Genomic DNA, 21,130 nt, shown 5'->3' with positions numbered 1-21,130 from the left:
AAAGGAATCAGGTGCCCTCCTGGCCTGGAAAGGGACAAAGCCCAGAGGAGGAGGGGCTGGGGAGAGTTTCAGTTTGGGGCTGGCTGGAGACATGGAGTGAAGTGCAGACGTGGTTGTCTGACTCACTGCCCCCCAGAATGAACCCAGCTGAGGGGTCCTGTTCTCTGCGCCTGCAGGCTCTGTTTTACACCATGTTCCTGTCATCTAATAAACCTCTGTTTTACTGGCTGGCTGAGAGTCACGTCTGACTGCGGAGTTGGGGGACAGGACCCTCTGGCTTCCCCAGGAGCCCCACCGGAGCGGACTCACTGTGGGAAGCGCACAGAGGGGCAGAGGATGCTGAATGCTTCGAGGTCAGACCCAGGAAGGTGGAAGCCAGGTGAGCTGTGTGTCCTGCAGACAGGCTGCTCCCAGAGAGGAGACTTCCCCAGAGTCCTGCCTGGTTTCATAGGGAGCAGCTCCAGAGCATCGCCCGGGGACTCCGGGACACCAGGGTCACCCAATGAAATGAGCAGGCAACAGGTTTAAAACAAACGAAGGGAAGTATTTCTTCACACAAAGCACTGTTACCCTGGGGAACTCATTGGTCGGGGATGTTGTGAAGGCCAAAAGTGTAACAGTTCAAAGAAGAACTAGATACGTTCCTGGAGGACAGGGCCCTCGATGAATGTTAGCCTAGACGGTTAGGGACGCAACCCCATGCTCCGGGTGTCCCTGAACCTCTGACTGCCAGACTCTGGGACTGGACGACAGGAGAGGCATCTCTCGATAACTGCCCTGCTCTGTTCACTCCGTCTGACACACCTGACACTGGCCACTGTCAGCGACAGGCATGGGGCTAGACGGACCATGGGGCTGACCCAAAGTGGCCATTTGTATGTCCTTACTCCATGCTGCTATTGCTCCCCCACAATGCCCTGCAGAGCAGAGGTTACAAGGCTTCCATTTACCCAGCAGACCCCCAGCTGGTGTGTCAGTCCCCTGTATTGACCCATCCACTGTGGAGTCTCCCCCCAGCACCTCTGCCTGCTCGGGACCCAGATGGAAACACCGACCATTTTGCCTGAGAGTCGCCCGGTTGCACGTGCCTGTGCGTGGCTAGGAGAGTCACAGACGTGTTCTCGCCCCCGAAAAGCTCTTAAGGCAGAGAAAGCACCAGACGCCCACACGAGCAGCTATCGCTCCTCAGCAAGTTAGTCTCCAGACTTCATTTCTGTTCGGTTTATGGCGGGGGGGCCTCTCATCAATCTCTAGGTGCAATTACAGTGAGCGTTTACAGGCGCACATCCCTCTCTGCCCAGCCTCAGCCCTAGAGCAGACTGCAAGGCTGTCTGCATCCTCCAGCCCTGCACGCAGCTATTGCTTTCATCGCTGGAGAACACACCGCAGGGCAGGCGAACGCCTGGTCAAGGGGGCGAGTTTATTAGCCAACCTACTGGCAGCAGGGTCTGCTATGTTAGAGTTGCCTTCTGGTCCAAGATCAGGCTGGGACCCCTCTCTCCAGCCTCCCACACAGGGCCAGTGAGGGATGAGCCTTACGGCAGGGAGACCAGGAGCCCCCAGTAAGGGGAGCGGCAGCAGCCTGTCCCTTTGCTGGCACAAAACCCCACGTCTGGGATATTTGCAGCACCAAGGACTGTGGGAGGCTGGTAAATTTCCATGTGAAACGTCATCCCTCCCCCCAGTGCATGCCTTGGCCCAGCGCTGCAACAGGAGCCAGCCCCCAGAACGTGTTCAGAACTGCGCTAGAATGGGCGGAGCGTGGGAGGCTGGGCATTACCCTGGGTCAGCGTCATGGTCCAGTGATGGAACGGAGCACGGCCCGGGGGCCTGGGCTCGGTTCAGCTCATTTCCTGCAGCCCTGGCATCGAAACTCTCCCTGATCAGCCGAGCCTTGGACGATGCGGCAGCCAGGAGAGTTTGGGGCAGGGCAGGGCATGGGGTGGGCTGGAGCCAGGGACCACAAAGAATCCCAACAGCCACAGCGTGAGAGGGCAGCGAGAAGGGGTGGGCACGGGGCAGGCGCCATCCCCCTGGGATTAACTCAGAGCAGAGAGCACGGTCCTCCCCCCAAACACAATCTGCAGCACCAGCTGAGCACGGTGTTGCCCATCCCCCTCTCTGCGCGTTACACTCCCCTTGGGCAGGGGCTCTGAGACCCTCACTCTGCCGCGTCTGGCACTAGCACCCGGGGGCCCTACCCAGCAGAGCACTGGGGTCTGAACTGCCGGGCACGGCCCCAGTGCAATGGGGGTCCCAATGGCCCGAGCACAGCGGAGCTGTTCTCAGTGTCCCATTGTCACAGCAGCCGGGCGCAGCGACCCGGAGCTCCGGTGAGGTGCTGCAGGGGCAGCCCCGGAGCCCGAACCCCAGAACACAACAGCAGTGACAGCGCAGGATTCACCCCCATTCCTGGGGCGAGGGGAGCCCGTTCTCCACAGCTCAGGGGATCTGGGTTCTACCGCCGGCTCTACCTCCCAGCTCTCTGAGCCTGGGCAAGTGCCCTCTCCTCTCCGGGCCCCTGTCCCTGCCTGGAGGGGGGTCATCACCTCCCTCCTGCACAGGGCCATGGGGAGCAGAACCTCCCCAAGCAGCACCCACCCAGCTCAGGACATGATGGTGCCAGGCCCAGCCCAGACCCAGCGAGAGCCAGCTCCTGCCCCAGAGAGCCCATAAGCAGCTGTGGGTGTGTGTGTGGGGGGAGCAGGGCCTGGCACAGGGTCGCAGTCACCCCGCAGCACAGCGAGGACGTTTGTGGGACTGCCAGGCCTCGCCCCCTTGCTGTGGGAGGTTTGGGCCGGTAACCCCTGCCAGCCAGCGGGTGGGATCACACCGCTCTCTGCAAGGCTTTCAGAAGGGCCTTAAGTTCTGCTGTGAGAAAGGGGCTTCCCGTTCCCCTTGAATGGATGGTTCTGTGCTGGGTTCTCTCCCCAGAAGGGTGCCTGGAGGGAGCGAGGCCGAGAGCCTGGGCCAGCGGACAGGGCAGGTCACTTTCCCGCACGGAGAGAGCAGCCCCTTGGGAAAACACCTGCTCGGAGACTGTGTTTACTTGGCCTGAGTCACTGAGTTATTTCTGGCTGCTCAGCCTGGCTGGGAAGGCACAAAAACAAGATCAGGAGGCTAAGAGCACATGGAGCCCTGGGAGAGCCGCCAGAGAGCCAGCTGCCATGGCCCAGCTTGGGCGCAAGAGCAGGGCAATTGAGCCTCGGCTGCGCGAGCCAGCCAAAGGCTCAGCAGGGATTCCCAGCCTGGTGCTAGAGGGCACAGTGTCCTCTTCTGTCTGAGGCAGAAGCCCCAGGGCCTGAGCTCAGGTATATCTCCCCAGAACACATGCAGATCACAGCCGCCGGGCCAGAGTCCAAGCTGAGTCTGTGCATCTCCTGCCCTGAAACTGCTGCAGGATCAGTGGGAAAGAGCAGAAAAGGACGTGGATTTCTGGAGGAAGGTCCCTGCCCCAGGCTGCTCCGGGGAGTCACCCTCGAAGGCAAGCGATATGGGCAGGGAGAACGCGAGGAGTCCAGACCCATCTACTGCACACCCCGGCCATGCTACTCCACACGGACTCTGTCACGGCCCCGTAGGATCTGAGCTACAGCCAGCTCTGGAGTAGTCTCTTGGAGGAACCCCTTCGGTGTGCCAGACCCCCAAGGGGGTCCCACTCTTCCTTCAGGGTAGGCCCCACAGCCCGACCAAGCCTAGACTCAAGCCTCTGGGTTCAAGGTCTCCTGGGTCACAGTGTGAGCTCTGCCCAGTGAGCCCAGCGATTTATGACTTTCCCTAAGGCCAGGGAACGGCTCCCTTCCTGGGAGAGGGGAGCTGGGCCCGGCCCTGCCTGCGGGGCCAGACCCAGCTGGGTCCAACTGCAGCAAATCACCACACACAAGGAGAGGCCTCCCCCATCCAGCCTCCCCAGCCCCCCACTCCATGCCCGGACACTGGGCCCTGCTCCCGGAGAGGCTGGGTCTGGCTCAGGATTTTTGCCTGGAAGGGGCCACCAGGGCACTTGGCACTTTGCCGCCAGCTACAAGAAGGTCCCTGCCCAGGGCTTGCAATCCCGGGACAAGTCACAGCCATGGGTGTCAGAGGGTCCCAACGGGGTGGGCACGGAAAGAAGGACCTGCGTTTGTGGGGGAGGGGTCTGTATTTGGCACCGTGGAGCGATGAGCTCCCAGGATCCACCGTGCCGGGGTGCTGAGCAGAGTCGGGGGACTCAGGCCCCTAGGCCTGTGCTGGGGTGCGGAGCCATCAGTGCCTCTGGCATGGCCTGGGGGGTCAGGCCCCTGTGCCACACGCCTGAGAGGGCAGGGCAGCTGGAAAGGGGCCCAGTGGATGGCACCTGTCATCTCATGGGGCACTCGCGGGCAGTGACATCGTGACTAAATGCTCGGCCTGCAGGGGTGGGGGCAAAGCTAGCGGGCGGGGAGGGGGAAATCACCCGGCTGCCCCGCCCCACCCCTCAGGGCTAGCTGCTGTCAGGGGCTTGGTGCAGCAGCCCGGGGCAGCAGGCCGGGACTCAGAGCTATTTCATGGGGCTGGCACTGGCAGAGGAACGGACAGTCTGTTCAGAACAAGCAGCGGGCCGGGACACACCACGGGACTGAGCTCTCTTGTCCTGGAGTCATGCAGAGCAGAGGGGAGTGCAGGGGACGCTCTGCACCTGCTCTGAGCATCCCCCGAGCCCTGGGCTTGCGTCAGGCATATTCCACTAGCACTGAATTCCCTCGGCTCGCTCCCAGGAGGTGGCTGCCGGCCTGGTCTCTGGGGGACGGCGGGGCCAGGACGGGCAGAGCAGAGCCAAGTCGCTATGCCAGGTGCAGCAGTTAGCTGCCAGCTCTCCTAGTGCCGCTCGTTAGCACCCACCAGGCTAATGGAGACGATTGCTGGCTGCTTTGTGGGGCCCTTCTTTGGCTGCTGGCCATTCTGAGAAAGGCCTAGCTTCCTCCAGTGACTGGAGTGTGACGAAGCGGGACTGTTCTTAATGTTTTCTCTGAATATTGTGGGGGTGCCTCAGTTTCCCCTAGGCAGTTCTTAAGTATCTAGGTGGTGGGGTAAGGGCGTATGATCGTTGCAGAGCCCTAGAGGGCAGGTGTGTGCAGGGGTCTGGACACAGAGAATGGCCGACACCCTGTTTCCTGGCACCTGATGGCCTGGGCCCTTCCCCCCCCACCCCCGGAAGGTGAGAGCTAAAAAGGTTGAAGACAAAAGAGATTAGGTGACCTCCTGGCCAGGGAAAGGGACAAAGCCCAGAGGAGGAGGGGCTGGAGGGAGTTTCAGTTTGGGGCTGGCTGGGGACCTGGAGTGAAGTGCAGACGTGGTTGTCTTGCTCACTGCCCCGCAAAATGGACCCAGCTGAGGGGTCCTGTTGTCTGCCCCTACAAGCTCTGTTTTAGACCATGTTCCTGTCGGCTAATAAACCTCTGTTTTACTGGCTGGCTGAGAGTCACGTCTGACTGCGGAGTTGGGGGGCAGGACCCTCTGGCTTCCCCAGGACCCCGCCTGTGCAGACTTGCTGTGGGAAGTGCACGGAGGGGCAGAGGATGCTGAATGCTTCGAGGTCAGACCCAGGAAGGTGGAAGCCGGGTGAGCTGTGTGTCCTGCAGACAGGCTGCTCCCAGAGAGGAGACTTCCCCAGAGTCCTGCCCGGCTTCGTAGAGAGCAGCTCCAGAGCATGGCACGGGGACGCCAGGACATGGAGGCAGAAACTGTTTAGCTGCTGTGTCGTCCCCTATCATTTCCCTCCCTTGGGATGGGAGCCTGGGAGACCCTGGGTCAGATCCCAAACCGCTGAACCCCAGCCATGGAGCCACGGCCAGACACGTGCCCCCTCTCTTCCCCCCGGCAGCAGCATGCACTTACAGAGCGGGGCTGGGCAGCATGGGGGCGAGTCCCCTCTGACACAGAGGGCTCCTGGCCTCTTCTTCCCTTTCTCCGCAGCCTGGGGGCCCCAGCAGAGCGGGGTGGAGGAGGTCCAGCAAGTCTGGTTGCCCAGATGGAGCAGGGCCTTCGTGCGAGAGCTCCAGGTCACCTTCCAGGCCTCTCTGCGGTTTGGGCCACATTTCGTTTTCCAACCTTTTCTAAAAAACGGCTGCAGCTCTGTGGCCTGGCTCCGCGCCCCCCTCCGGCCAGCTCGGCCCCCAGCATTAACACCCTGTCAAGGCTCCCACCCATGTCCTGCTTCCTCCTAATTACTGAACACACCAGCCCCGGGGGCTTCCCCAGGCCCGACAGCTCTTCCCCCCAGAGCACCCCCTGGCCAGTCAGGTTCCGACCGGCATCAAGTGGCCTGCAGCCCCACTGGGGTGTCTCCCTCGCCCACTGGATCGTGGGGAACCGAACGGAAGCAGCAGCTCAGCGTGTGGCCCGTGAGTGTCTGTGACGGCTGGGAGCAGGGCAAGCCAGCCTGCTCCACGCAGACCTCCGGGCGAGAAGCCTTTTCAGGGCGCCCCGCATCCCCAGAGATGGACATCAAAGCCAAGGCACTGGACTGTGGACCAGACCAACCCCTCTGTGTCCATTTCACCAGGAAACGGCTCGTCCATCCCTGGGCTTCTCATGCTGCTCACCCTGCCCAATGCGCAGAGGCTCCTGGGCCAGGGCAGCGTCTCCTTCTGTGCCCCTGCAGCATGGCGTGGGACTGGCCCCCATCAGTCATTCAGTTACACAGGGCATGGGCTCTGCTGGCAAGAGCAGAGTGGTGGGGGGCAGCCAGGCCTCAGACTGCAGCTCCCCAGCCATGGGGCAGCGATGCTCTGGCAGGCTGAGGTCTGAGGAGCTGCACTGGCTGCAGGGGCCCCGAGAAGCCCTCCCCCGGCCCTGGGAGGGAGAGGGGTCCATCGCCTTGTGGGCCAGAGGCTGGTTCCCGTTCCGCAGAGGCCCCTGTGCTCTCGGTGCCCCAGCCGGAACATGGAGTCGCTCTGCGTTAGTCTTCTTTCAGGCCTCCAACTCGCAGGGCAGAGCAGGGTGATGGTCTCACCCTGCGGTTGGGGGAGGGGCTGCAGTTCAGGACTCCTGGGTTCTATCACCGCTCAGCCACCCATGTCCTTTTGTGGGGTTAATCCTGGTGATGGGAGGGCTGCGGGCCCTCCACGATCCCTAGAGGAACGGTGCTGGGAGAGGATTCAGGCCAGAGCCGTCACAGTCCAAAGGGGCAACCTGTTACCTCCTGGCTGTGTCCCTGCTGCAGGGCTGGGGACAGGTGTGGAACCAGGGGCAGCTGAAGACTTGGGCTCCCCAGAGGCCCCCCTTGGAAGCCAGGCTCGGCCATCTGTCCCCCTGCTCAGGCACCCACAGGAGGCTGCTGGTCTGCCCCTGAACCCCAAGGCAGAGCTTTGCCCCTCCTGCAGACAGACAAAACCGCTGCTGCAGTGCTTGAAACCCGGCTGGTACCAAGGGCGCGGCTGGCAGTGCCGGGAATGGGAGCAGACGCCTTGCAGAGATCAGGCTCAAGACCCATTCCCCCGTGGCTCTCCGGGCCTGCACCAGGAGCTGCAGTTAGCAACCCTTTTATTTTCTAACCCACAGGTGACACAAGATCCCTTCCAGGCGTCAGCTCTGTCCTGCTGGGGGGGCAGCATGGATCATTCTTGGCAGATCATCCGGGAGCCAGCACTCAGCACGGCGCCCCGCCAGCCATTTCCCCAGGGCCCTGCGGGAGGCACCATTACGGCTTTTTCCACAAGCGGCTCCTACGCAGAGCTGGGGGCAAAGGTCTCGTTCTGCATCCTCCTCTGGGGGCTGTAATCACCAACGCCCAGCGAGCCCGCGTCAGAGCCTCACAAGTGGGAATTAAGAGGACTTGGCAGGGGAAAGGGGCTGGGATTGTGTCTTTTCATTTAAAGAGCAATTTCCATGCAGCTGCATCTGCACCAGCCACTCCCTCGATTTAAACAAAACATGGGGGGCGGGGGGATGACAGCCTTCCTAGGTTCTCTGCGTCCCCTGCTATTGAATAACAGCCCTTCCCAGGAAGTGTCTCTAATTTCACCATAATTTATCCCCTCCTAAGACAGGTGCTTAAGGATCATTTTCTTCCAGACTCAGGCAGAGAAACTCTTACTGCACAAAATTCATTTTCTGTTGAGAAACAACTTGGCTGTCCCAGCGACTGGCTCAGGGACGCTCACCCCAGTGCTTCCTAGGATGCCCTGGCCGCTGCATGGGTGGGTGCTAGATTGTACCTGCCCTGGGCCACGGCTGAGCCCAGATACCCGGCTTTCAACGGGAACGTGCTGACAATGCCGAGCGCCGGTGGCATTTGCATCAGATGGTGCAGAGACCGGTTGAGAGATTGTGAAGCCAGGCAGCGTCCCACTCCAGCAGGGGATTCTGTGGGCGTTTCTATAAAGTCTTTGATTACTCATTGTGACGATGTGACGCAGCAGGGAGGGGGGAGTGTTGACCTGGGAATGTGCCCTGGGGACAGGAGACCTGAGAGCCTGTCACCTGAGCCAGGAGGGGGAGGGGGAGGTGACACCTCTGCCCAGGAATGTGGACGGAGGCTGCAGCAGGGAACCTGCTCGATGGGTTTAGTTTCAGTTTGGGGCTGGGTGGAGGAACACAGGGAACCCCAGGGCTGGGGTCTAAGCTCCCTGCTCCCCCAGAAGGACTTCACTGAGGGGTCCTGGGTGTACCCACAAGCTCTGTTTTGGACTGTGTTCCTGTTGTCCAATAAACCTTCTGTTTTACTGGCTGGCTGAGAGTCTCAGTGAATCCCAGGAAGAGGGGTGCAGGGCCTGGACTCCCCCACACTCCGTGACAACTACACCACATTCCCCCTGGCATAATATGGCTTCATCATATTCACATGGTACACCCGGCGGTGGTGGGCCCGGTTCGACAGCTCCACCACATAGTTTACCTCATTGAGCTGCTTGACGACCTTGAACGGGCCCTCCCAGGCGGCCTGTAGTTTGTTCTTTCTCACGGGGATGAGAACCATCACCTGATCCCCGGTGGCGTAGGCACGGGCCCGCGCCGTGCGGTCATACCAGACCTTCTGCTTCCTCTGGGCTCTGGCCAGATTCTCCCTGGCCAGGCCCATGAGTTCAGCCAGTCTCTCGGAAGGTCAGGACATACTCCACCACTGACTCTCCATCGGGAGTGGCCTTCCCCTCCCACTCGTCTCTCATCAGGTCCAGGGGGCCCCTCACCCTCCTTCCATATAACAGTTCGAAAGGCGAAAATCCGGTAGACTCCTGGGGCACCTCCCTGTACGCGAACAGCAGGTGAGGTAAGTACTTGTCCCAATCCTGCGGGTGCTGGTTCATAAAGGTTTTCAGCATCATCTTTAGCGTCCCGTTAAACCTCTCCACCAGCCCATTGGACTGGGGGTGATACGCTGAGGCCCAGTCATGCCGGACCCCACATTTCTCCCACAAGCACCGGAGCAGGGCCGACATGAAGTTGGAGCCTTGGTCTGTCAAGACTTCCCTGGGGAACCCCACTCGGCTGAAAATGGTCAGGAGCGCATCTGCCACGGTGTCTGCTTCAATGGAAGCTAAGGGCACTGCCTCGGGGTAGCGGGTGGCGAAATCTACCACCACCAGAATGTATTTCTTCCCCGACCGGGTCGTCTTGCTGAGAGGCCCCACGATGTCCATGGCCACCTTCTGGAAAGGCTCCTCTATGATGGGCAAAGGTCTCAACGCCGCTTTCCCCTTGTCCCGGGCCTTCCCCACCCTCTGACAGGGGTCACAGGATCGGCAATACTGCCGGACGGTGGTAAAGACCCCGGGCCAGTAAAAGTTCTGTAGCAACCTCTGCCGGGTGCGTCGGATTCCCTGGTGCCCTGCGAGGGGGATGTCATGGGCCAGGGACAGGAGCTTGCGGCGGTACTTCTGGGGGACCACCAGCTGCCTCCTGATCCCACAGGACTCCCCTTCCCCTGGGGGAGCCCATTCTCGGTACAGGAACCCCTTCTCCCACAGGAACCTCTCCTGGCAGCCTCTCCTCATGGTCCGTCCCTCACTGAGGTCGGCCAGGTCCCTGAGCTTCTGCAAGGAGGGATCTTTCCTCAACTCGGCCTGGAACTCAGCGGCTGGGGAAGGGATGGGGCCCGGTTCCCCCTCCGTGGCCAGGTCTGAGGCCACAGCCTCTCTGAGCCGTGCCCCTCGGCGCTCCCTCCCCACCCGAGTAGGGTCTCGCGCCTCCAGTGTGGTACCCTCCCCAGGGTCAGGTCGCAGTGCCCCTCGCCGGCTCTGGCTACGGGTCACAACCAGGGCGGTCTGGGGGCCGCTTGGCCAGTCCTCTAGGTCTCCCCCCATCAAAACTTCAGTGGGCAAATGGTGGTGTACCCCCACATCCTTGGGGCCCTCCTTGGTCCCCCATTTCAGGTGTACCCTTGCCACGGGCACCTTAAATGGGGTCCCGCCCACCCCCGTCAGGGTCAGGTAGGTGTTGGGCACCACCCGATCTGGGGCCACCACCTCGGGCCGGGCCAGCGTCACCTCCGCGCCCGTATCCCAGTATCCATTGACCTTCCTCCCATCCACCTCCAGGGGAACAAGGCACTCTCTCCGGAGGGACAGCCCCGCACCCACCCTGTAAACCGAGCACCCTGAGTCCAGAGCCTCCAGCCCTCTGGCGGGGCTGGCTGGGGGTACTCTTCCCTCCTGAGCAGGTGGCAAACTGGTAGCCCCCCTTTCCTGGGTCGCCTGCCCCTCGTCCAGCTGAGTCCCTACCCAGTTAACCCTGGGTAGGTTGGGTCTGCTCAGTTTGTCCCTGAGCCCGGGGCACTGGGCCCGTACGTGGCCTCTCTGGCCACAGTGATAGCAGCTCAGGTCACGTTGGTCCCCTCGAACGGGTCGGAGGGGCCCGACACCAGGCGTTCCCCTTTGGAGGGGGTTCTCCCTATTTCCCCGCTGGGAGGCCCCATGGTGACTCTCTCTCTGCATCGGGGGGGGCCTGTTCTTTTGGGACTCCTCCCGGCTACCCCCTGACCGACTGTTCACAAACTCGTCGGCCAGCTGCCCTGCATGCTGGGGGTTCGCGAGCTTTTTGTCCACCAGCCACAGCCTCAGGTCGGAAGGGCACTGTTCATACAGTTGCTCCAGTACAAACAGGTCAAGCAGGTCCTCTTTAGTTTGGGCCCCCGCTGTCCACTTGCGGGCATATCCCTGCATCCTGTTGACCAGTTGTAGGTAGGTGACCTCAGGCGTTTTACGCTGACTCCGGAACCTTCTCCGGTACATCTCGGGGGTCAGCCCAAACTCACGGAGCAGGGCCTGTTTGAACAGTTCATAGTCCCCTGCCTCTGCCCGTCATCCGGCTGTACACCTCCACGGCTTTGGGGTCCAGTAAGGGGGTGAGGAACTGGAGCCTGTCTGCAGGGTCAACCCTGTGCAGCTCGCAGGCATTCTCAAAGGCCGTCAGGAAGCTATCCATGTCCTCCCCCTCCTTCCGCTGGGCCAGGAAGCACTTATCAAAGCTCCTTGCAGTCTTGGGTCCCCCCTCACTCACCGCAGCCGGGGCCCCACTGCTCCTCAGCCTGGCCAGCTCCAGTTCATGCTGTCTTTGTTTCTCCTTCTCCTGCTGCTCATGTTGACCGTTCCCTCTCCTTCTCCTCCTGCTCATGTTGACGTTGTTTCTCCTTCTCCTCCTGCTCATGTTGACGTTGTTTCTCCTCATGTTGACATTGTTTTTCATGATCCTCCAGCTCCCTCATTTTCCTCTCCCTCTCCCATTCCAGCCGCATCCGCTCCAGGGATGGGGAGCTCCGCTGGGAGGATCCCCTGCTGGCTGCTGGGGTCAGGGGGCCCTCGGTATTCGCTGGGCTTCCCACAACCCCTCCCCCAGGCATAGGTAGGAAGGGTCTCGGGGTGTCCTGGGCAGCAGTCTGACCCCTCCCAGCCTGGTCAGGCCCCAGGGCCCACGCTGCGTCCGCCGGGCGGCTTCCCTCAGGGACAGGGATCGGGTCATCCAAGCGACCCCTCTCCTCCAGCTGGGCAATCAGCTGTTCCTTGGTGGACCTCCCGACGCGCAGCCCCCGCTGCCTGCACAGCTCCACCAGGTCGCTCTTAAGGCGTTTAGCGTACATCTCCCGGCTGGCCACTCGCAGGCCGGGCAGCTGTCCACGGTTTCCAGGAAAAGCCCCTAGTGTGCCAGTCCTTCTTGAGGCCACCACCTCTTTGCCAGGGTCGAGCTGCAGACTCCTCCGCCCCTGGGACCGCTCGCTGCAATCCTCCGGGGGACCCTGTTACTGCAAAAGTCCTTCTCTCTGGTCACACACTCCCAGGGGTTAACCGCCCCCTGAAACCGTCTCTCTCTGAATCTTCAGCACGCCTGGTCCCGTCAATCCCCCTTCGTTTTACTGTTCCCCAGTCACTTACTGCAGGAAGCGCCGTTCACGGGGTGCAGTAGATCCCACCGCTGCCACCAGTTGTCACGGAGTGTGGGGGAGTCCAGGCCCTGCACCCCTCTTCCTGGGATTCACTGAGACTCTCAGCCAGCCAGTAAAACAGAAGGTTTATTGGACAACAGGAACACAGTCCAAAACAGAGCTTGTGGGTACACCCAGGACCCCTCAGTGAAGTCCTTCTGGGGGAGCAGGGAGCTTAGACCCCAGCCCTGGGGTTCCCTGTGTTCCTCCACCCAGCCCCAAACTGAAACTAAACCCACCGAGCAGGTTCCCTGCTGCAGCCTCCGTCCACATTCCTGGGCAGAGGTGTCACCTCCCCCTCCCCCTCCTGGCTCAGGTGACAGGCTCTCAGGTCTCCCGTCCCCAGGGCACATTCCCAGGTCAACACTCCCCCCTCCCTGCTGCGTCACATCGTCACACTCATCATGGAGCAGGGCGTTAGTGCAAACTTCACGCATCTAAACGGAGCTACAGGAGCCATATCCATTGCACAGAGCCCCCCGCCCTGCACGCGCACACACACACACGCACACCCTGGGCTTCTGTCCGCCATCTCTGTGGCGGAGGCAGGAAAGCAGGGGCTGGTGCTGCGGAGCCTGGCTGGCTGAGGGCGAAGGCCTGGGGACAGACGCTGCTTGTGCAGGTTCCCCTCGGTTTGGGTCTGTGCGTTTTCACAAGGAAATGTGATGCTGATTAAACAGTGCGCAGAAGAGAGTGTCGAAATAGCTCCCGGGAGTGGCTTTGCTAGTGCCAGCAACGCTGAAATCAGTGCCTGCCCTTGTTTTAATCAACTTAATGAGTAAATAAACCAATGGCATTAAATAAGTGTGAGCCTTGGAACCACTGGTGTGCTCACTCCCTCCCGTGGGACGCCTGTCCATACCCCAGCTCCCCCACCCCACTCCTCAGAGTAACGGCTCCACAGAAGGGGCCTCCAGGCTGCACCCCTGTATCACACAGGCCAGAGAATCCCCCAACGATCCGTCGCCAGCCCGAACTTCTGTCTAAGCAAGAGTGCGGCTTTCGGGAAGAGACACCCAATCCCAGGTAGTTCTCTGGGGCAGGGATGCTCCCTTTAGCTCCTGCAATGCCCCTGCAGGAGCAGCACGCATGGCACCAGGCCACGGCGCAGGGAGGGGCCAGCCCCCCCAGTGCACCTCCCCCCCAGCACCTCAGTGCCACAGCGGAGGAATTGGAGACGGTTGCGAGAAGAGCGGCCAGCCCGACCCAGGGCTCTCAGGGCTGGGGCAGACAGGGCTAGTTAGAAGGGGCTACGCCAAGGCGAAGGAAGGGCGACCCGGACAGTTTAGAAACAGGGGAAGGGCTTGAACCGCCAGGAAGGACTGAGGGGGCAGTTGAGGAACGGGATCAAATTGAGAGGGGAGGAATCAAGTAGAACATGAGGAAAGCCTCCCAAGAGACGCAGGGCGCTGGGAATGATCCCTCGCCCCAGGAAGGGGTGGGAGCCCCGGGGCTTGGGACGCTGAGCGCTCCCGCGAACACACACACGGTGGGTGGTCGGTACCACCAGGAAACAGACGGAGTGGTCTAAGCGGCTTTGCCCGCCTCTAGCGTCCATGATTTCACGGCCGGCCAGCGGAGGCCTCGGCCGGTGGGAGGGGAGCTGTTTGAGCCAGCAGCACTGCATTAACCGCCCACCACGGCGGGAACTTGGAAGCTCCACCTGGCACGGAGCCACGGGCTTTGGTCTTGCTGCCGTGTCCAGGAAAGAGGCGCTCGCACCTGCTCTCTGCACCAGAGACTCTGGCTTGTTGCTCAGTGAGCAGCATGGAAAGGAAACCCGTATCCAGTAACCTGGTGTGGAAGGGAAATTGCCCTTGCGGGGCATCCCATGGGAAGGAAGGTTCGTCACCCTGGGATACTGGAACACATTTCCCCCCCGCTGAGGGAAGTAGAGGCTGGGGGGAAGGGGATGGACGGGGTCACAGTCTGTGTGTGTGGTGGGGGGGATCACAGTCATATTTATAGCGAACCACCTCCCTGCAGCCGGTCCAGCGTCCTACTCAGTGCCTGCAATCACCGGCTGTCGGTATCGCTCGTGCACGGACTACTGGGTCCTGTCCACTCTACAGTCTGCCCCCGCCCTGGCAGGTCTCGGGCTGTGATTCACACCCACCATCTGCGCACGCCAATATGCCCAGGCTATGAATAACAGCTGCAAAACACTGCCTGGTGCACCAGGGGCTGGGGGAATGGAACTCCCTGATTCACGGCCCAGTTCGGAAGTCCCTCTCCCTGGCCTGCATCCACCCATATCTATGCAGGGCAGGGGACTCTCTGCCAGCAGACCCCACACTGGCACATGACGGAGCCCCCAGTCATCTACATGGTACCCCCTAAGCCCTTGGACTGTGCTTTGCACGTCTGGGGGAGGGGGAGCCCCCCATCCAGCCCTTCGGAGAACCCCTGGAGATGATAATACGTTGCTGGGGGTGCCCTGATCGTGCAGCTCCTGGGCTGGGGGCACATTAGCAGGAGGGCAGCCCTCACTGAGAGTCCCAGTGCTAACCGGGGCTGCACCGGGAGACTGGGCAGGTCCCTCCCCACATAGCTGAGCCTGGGGCTGTGCAGGACCTTTGGGGAGGAGGCTGCACTGTGCACACCCATATGGGAGCCCTGCTGCGGCGCCAGCCTGCCCTCTGGACAAGGCGCGAGGGGGTGGGAGCCCTGGCTCAGTCAGTGCAAAGCGGAGCTGTGGGAGCCAGGGTCCCCTTCTCAGGTTCTGTCGGGCACTCACCGCTGAGCCCCCAAAGCCACGGGAGATTGCTGCTACCCCCTAGGCTCCCGATATTCCCGGGCACATGGAGCTGGACTGGGCGGGAATGCTGCAGAGACACGTGGGGCAGAGCTAAGGTTGCAGGTGCAGTCTGAGCGCCTGCCCGGGCCACCTCAAGGCTCTTCACTTCCGTTGTTTATGGAACAGAAGAGAACACGAAAGAAGAACTCTCCCCTCCCCCTTTCCATGCAACACACAGAAGCTATTTAAATACAGCGAACTTTGCGTTTACACACCAGTGAGTCAGGGAGCTGGAAAAGAAACGCGGCCCCGTTAACTTCTGAGCAATTTTAACTCAAGGCCGTTTCTACATGAGCCAAACCTCTTCCCCTCGCAGCTGAGTCACTGAGCTGTGTCTGCCAGAGGAGTTACCTGTCTGAGTCACAGCCAGCCAAATATGGGAAACTAGCTCCGAGGAAAACCCATATTCTTGTAATGACTAAAAAGATGCCAAGCTCTCAAGCAGGGTCCCCAAAGGACTCTCCCCCTTTGTCACCAGCCCCTGGCGATTTAGCAGGTTTTGCTCTGGAAGGAAGAATCCCTCTGGGATAGCCCCAGACAGGAAGTTTAGCTGTTGCAAATCTATACTGGAATTGGAAAAGGTCCAGAAAAGGACAACAAAAATGACGAGGGGATGGATCAGGTTCCATATAAGGAGAGATTAATAAGAGAAGAACTCTTCAGCTTGGAAGAGACGACGAATGGGGGATATGCTAGAGGTCTATAAAACGATGACTGGTGAGGAGGAAGTAAATAAGGATGCACAGGCACCAACTCCATGGGTGCTATGGGGCTGGAGCACCCATGGGGGAAAAAAGGTGGATGCTCAGCACCCACCAGCAGCCCCCCTGGCAGAACCTCCCCTCAGTGCCTCCTGCCTGCCACGGGACCCCACAGATCAGCACCTACTGCCCCCGCGGATCAGCTGTTTCCTGTCGTCAGGAGATGCTGGGTGGGGGAGGAGCGAGGGCTCAGCGTGCTTGGGGGAGGGGCGGATCTGGGCGGGGAAGAGGCAGGGCAGGAGCGGGGCCTTGGGGGAAGAGGTGGAGTGGGGGTGGGGCCTGGGCAGAGCAGGGGGGAGCACCCCTGGCAGATTAGAAACTCGGCGCCTATGTAAGGAAGAGCTATTTACTCCTCGTAACACAAGAACCAGGGGTCACCCAATGAAATGACTAGGCAGCAGGTTTAAAACAAACACAAGGAAGTATGTCGTCACACAACGTGCAGTCACCCTGGGGAACTCTTTGCCAGAGGACGGCGTGAAGGCCAAGACTATACCAGGGTTCAAAAAAGAACTAGATAAGTTCATGGAGGCTAGGTCTGTCAATGGCTATTAGCCAGGCTGGGCAGGGATGGTGTCCCTAGCCTCTGTTTGACAGAAGCTGGGGATGGGTCACTGGATGATTCCCTGGTCTGTTCATTCCCTCGGGGGCACCTGGCACTGGCCACTGTCGGCAGACAGGACACTGGGCTAGAGGGACCTTTGCTCTGACCCAGTGTGGCCTCCACATGCCACTAGCAGAGCCCAGGGAGACAGAGGAGCGCTGGTCGCCATCACCCTACATGGGAAATGACATTTCAGTTTAAAAAAAATTGAGGCTGAATCCAAGTTTGAACATGAACCCCCAGAGCACCAGCTCCCCCCACGCCGTGGGCTCCAGGCCTCTGGGAACCAAGGTCGTTCGTCAGAATACGGAACCCGCTGTGATCTCAAGGCAGCACATGCTGAGCAGCCGCAGCGAACGATCAAAGGCTGACAGGTGACATTTTTCACAGACTTATTTGAAATTCAGCGGAGAACAATCTGAGCAGCTGGGTGCAGTTACTGCGTGTCTGGGGTCTGAGCTGGGACCAGGTGTGATTGGACCCTCAGTGGCTTCATCCCGCTCCTTCCTGACTGTCCAAGCAGCACTTGGAGAATCTAACTTCCAGGGCAACTGTCAAGAGGGCAAACACAAATCCCACTTATTTTTCAGTGGCCACTTTAGAGTCACCATTCCTGCCATGACACCTGCTCCACTCCCATGTGCGTGCGACCGGCCAGAAGCGCAGGCCAAGTGAATCCCTGTCAAAAGGCAAAGGACCGTTAGTGGCAGATTGCACGCAGAGGTTGCCAGCAGGCCAGGAAAGATCAGCTGGGCTTGCAGAGATCAATAAAACCAGAAACCCCTGGCCCAGAAAGGAGAGTGAGAGGATCATGCGCCTCACTCCCACCCTGCCAACACACAGCCAGCTCAGGCTAGATCCTGCTTGATCCAGTTACATTGTAAAGTCCCAAGTGACAGAGCTGCCCTGGCTTTGGAGACCATCCCACAGCCTGGAGCCCTTCCGGGCTAGTCACTTCCATCCCATTTCACCTCACGGCCTGTGCGTCTACACTGCAATGTGAGCCCATGCTCAGACTCCGGCTTGAGCCCCAGCCTCTCTTCCATCCACACACCAGGCTGTCTGATGTGGGCTAGGAAGCCCTCAGGACCTGGCAGAGGGGGTGGGTCCAAGCCAGAGTCCCACAGGGACTTGGGTCCAAACTTCATCATTTTGCAGGGTGGATGCAGCTCAGGCCAGGGCCCCAAACTCGTGCCCTGAGTCCACCAACACTATCTCACAATCCCCCGGGCCAATGTTCCTTGGCCTGTCTATCCCAAGACTAGCCAATCAGTCCCCAGGAAATGGAAGCCAACCTCTGGTTCGAGTGCAGCTGGAAAACAAAACTCCCAGCACCAGGCCAGGCCTGTGCTAAACCCCAGCTCATGCTTCACCGTGGCCACTGCTCCCCCCCAGCCCCGGTCCCTGGAGAACCACCCCCCTCTGCGCTGGCCAGACCCAAGCAGGGATAGCCCAGGATGGCTGGGTCAGACGGCAGGACTGTGGCTGTTCCAGAAAAAGCCCTGCTCAGTCAGCTCTATCCTGGCGCTGCTTGTCCTTCCAGCTCTGCTGAGCAGGGCTGTGCTTCTCCAGCCATCTGCTGGGCTCGGCACCCAGTGGAGCACAGGAGAAGGGCCTCTGCTCACCCCGGGGCTGCTTCCTCTAGGACTGTCCCTCCTTTGTAAACATGGAGCCCCCCTGCGGAGCAGGGGCAAGGCCATCACACCCCTGGCCTGAGGGAGAAAGGTCCCCGTGCACCGAGGTGCCAGGCTCAGATCTCAGACCACGAAATGCCCCAGCATCCAGTCTGCATGTCTGCGGCCAATTTAATCCCCACTCTGAAGCCCTGCCACTTTTCTGGAGGGACGTGTGGGTGAAATCCAGCCCCTTGAAGCTGGTTCTCAGAAAAGAGGGTATAAATACGGCAAGTGCCTAGCTAGCAATGCCAAGCGTATGCATGCTGGGTGATGCCTGGCTGCGCGGCCATCACAGCAAAACTCTCATTGACCGCAGCATGGCCAGGACCTCACCCACGCAGCCCACCGACCTGCCGAACAGACACAGACTCGGCCCAGGACCGGCATGGCAGCTAAGGAAGAGACAACTTTAGCCAAGCCTCCAGCAGCCTGAAACCAGCCTCCCTGGAAGAGGATTTCCTGGCAGATGCCCATGCAATGTGCAGATGGAGGGCGTGGGGGGGAAGGTTGTTAACAGACAAAAATAATGACACCCTTTGCTCCTTCCCAGGAGACTGATCAGCCTGATTAGCTGATTTACCACAAGACTCCGTGTTTGTGTTGCTGGATACACAGATTGTAAAACAGAACAAACAAACCCAAACCGGCGGCTGCTGTTTACAGGGCCGGCTCCAGCGCCAGCTTTCCAAGCAGGAGCTTGGGGCGCAATTAGGATTTTACCAGCCTTGCAGCCCCAGAGTTGAAGGGTTTGATTCCAGCCCAGCTGAGCCACCATCAATCTTCCTCACGCAGCAGAAACAAACGAAATAGTCTAACGCGGCCGCCGAGGAATTAATTTCTACAGGGGCCCCCGTTTGTTCAGTCGGACACAGGTTCCCTCCGAGCTCGCTCTGTCCTGACTCACCCCAGTGGGAACGGGGGGACAATTCCTAAGGACCAGCCGCAGACCCGGACCTCGCAGCTGGCTCTGGACTTTCACGGGCAGTTCCCGGCTGCGGGGTGACACATTGTCCCGGGGCCGCCCGCAGCGGGGGAAAGAAAAGAGCGGCTAGCTCTGGTTTTTCTTGGGGCTTGATTTCCGCCCAGGGCTTTGGGTCTCTGATCTGGGCAGGGGCTCTCCGGGGCTGGCCCTCCCAGGCTCCGGGTACAATTCCTTCCACCCCCACTTATTCAGATCTTTGTCCGGGTGTAGCCCCACTCAGAGCCCCTCGCGCGGGCTAGATGGGGCTTGGCTCACCCCCAGCTGCCCCGTAACGCCCAGCAGCCAGCGAGAGCCGAGACCCCAGCCCGGCTCGGGCGTTACACGCGCCTTAGACCGGGCCGGCTGCCCCCTGCCCCTCAGTCCTTGGGCTCGGTACCAGAGCTGGGAAGGGAGAGGGAAGGCGGCCGAACCCGGCGAGGCGGACTCCGGGACACAGAGACTCTTAACCCCTTAGTAACCGGGGCTCCTGACCCCCCCCCAGCCCGGGGCGCGGCTCTTACCGGCGCTGCAGGGAGCAGGGCCAGGACATCCTGGGCTGCCGGAGGCCGGGCCGGGGCGCGCCGTCCGGGGCGCGGGGGTGCAGGTACCGCTCGGTGTCGGAGTGGAAGCGCTGCTGGATGCGGATGTGGGTGCGGGGCTGGCGCCACAGGTGCTTGGGGGGCTTGGCGGTGCCGGCCCCGTCCCGGCTCAGCTCCATGGCTGCGGGCCCGGGGCGCTGTTCGCCCCCCGGTGCTGAAGCGGCTCCGAGCGCGCCGGGAGCCGCCCACGGAACCGGCAAGTTCCTGGCAGCTGCGGGAGGACGCGCGGCCCCGGCCGGAAACTTTCCCGGCTGCGCCCCGCCGGCCAGCCCCAGCCCCAGCCCCAGCCCCAGCGCCAGCGCCTTCGCCCGGCTCCCCCGCCGCCGGGCTCCGCAGCGGCTGCAGCGCGCTCCGAGAGGCCAGTTATATAGCGGAGCTCGGCGCAGGTGCGCTGGGGGGAAGCGCTAACCCCGCCCCGCCCACAGCCGGGCGCGGCCATCCCCGGGGCCTCGGGCCGGCAGCGCCTTGGCGGGCCGGACTGGAAGCTCCGTGGGGCAGGAGCCGCTGGTCCTGCCTCCACCCACCAGCGCCTGGCGGCCGGGTCACAGGCTGCTGCTTTCCCATGGGCCATGGCCCGGGGGCCCCGCCGGCCACCCTGGGGGGGCCTGTGGGGAAGGGGTGGGGGCTGCTCCCGGATCAGGCTGGGCCCCCACCATCGCTGCCAGGCACCGCCTGCCATGAAGGGACAGTGACACTTTTCAGTGGGCCAACCCCCCCGCTCCCCCCCCCCAGCCAGGACCCCTCTGCCACAGACCCCCGCACCGGGCCTGGTAGCCGGGGCACTGCCAGGAGCTGGACAGACACTGCTGGTCGGCGCTCTAGCAGGGATGGGGGAGTGGGGGAGATGTGGGGCCCAGCAGGGATGGGGGGGAAGGAGAGATGTGGGGCCCACTGGCTGGTATGGGGGAGGGGAGATGCAGGGCCCAGCCGGCTGGGGTGGGGGCAGCAGCCCAGTTGCTCTCTCACCCACTGCATCGGGGGGCTGGCGGGTCAGAGTGCACTGAGGTCTGTAACTTCCATGGCGAGAGGTCAGGGTGGGGCAGAGGGGCCTCGGGAGTAATCATGCTGCTGTAACCCATGCCCAGTTGGGCGCCCCGGGCAGGGCCAGGCTGCCCTGCTCCGTCAGCCATGCTGGGCCTGGCCTCAATTCAGGAGACCCTCGGCCCCTGCGAAGGGTTGGGACATGCCCTGGAGAGCCAGGCTCAGGCAACGCCAGCCCTTAGCTGTCCCTCGGCCAGCGCCCGGGCCCTGCCACCCCAGCCTCCACAACACCCACCAACCCTGCAAGTGTCCCGCAGACTGGCAGATGCCAGGTCCGGTAATGTGAAACTTCTGTGAAGTCTGGGTCGGAAGAAG

The 21,130-nt window shown here is 61.3% G+C and overlaps 1 protein-coding gene across 1 annotated transcript in view; it reads right to left on the bottom strand.

Moving 5' to 3' along the window:
* Nucleotides 1-19,786, bottom strand: part of PDE4C (phosphodiesterase 4C) — an 82,286-nt gene extending 62,500 nt beyond the window's left edge. The window contains exon 1 of the mRNA XM_074939321.1: nucleotides 19,697-19,786. Within this exon, the coding sequence (XP_074795422.1) occupies nucleotides 19,697-19,725 (29 nt within the window). The 5' untranslated portion in view covers nucleotides 19,726-19,786. The remainder of the gene's footprint in view (nucleotides 1-19,696) is intronic.
* Nucleotides 19,787-21,130: the final 1,344 nt, after the last annotated feature.

This window comes from Natator depressus, chromosome 25 (genome assembly GCF_965152275.1).
Source record: "Natator depressus isolate rNatDep1 chromosome 25, rNatDep2.hap1, whole genome shotgun sequence".
In the NCBI taxonomy this organism is placed as follows: Eukaryota; Metazoa; Chordata; order Testudines; family Cheloniidae; genus Natator; species Natator depressus.
Note: the sequence above shows the minus strand (reverse complement) of the source record. Positions and strands in the feature narration are given on the sequence as shown.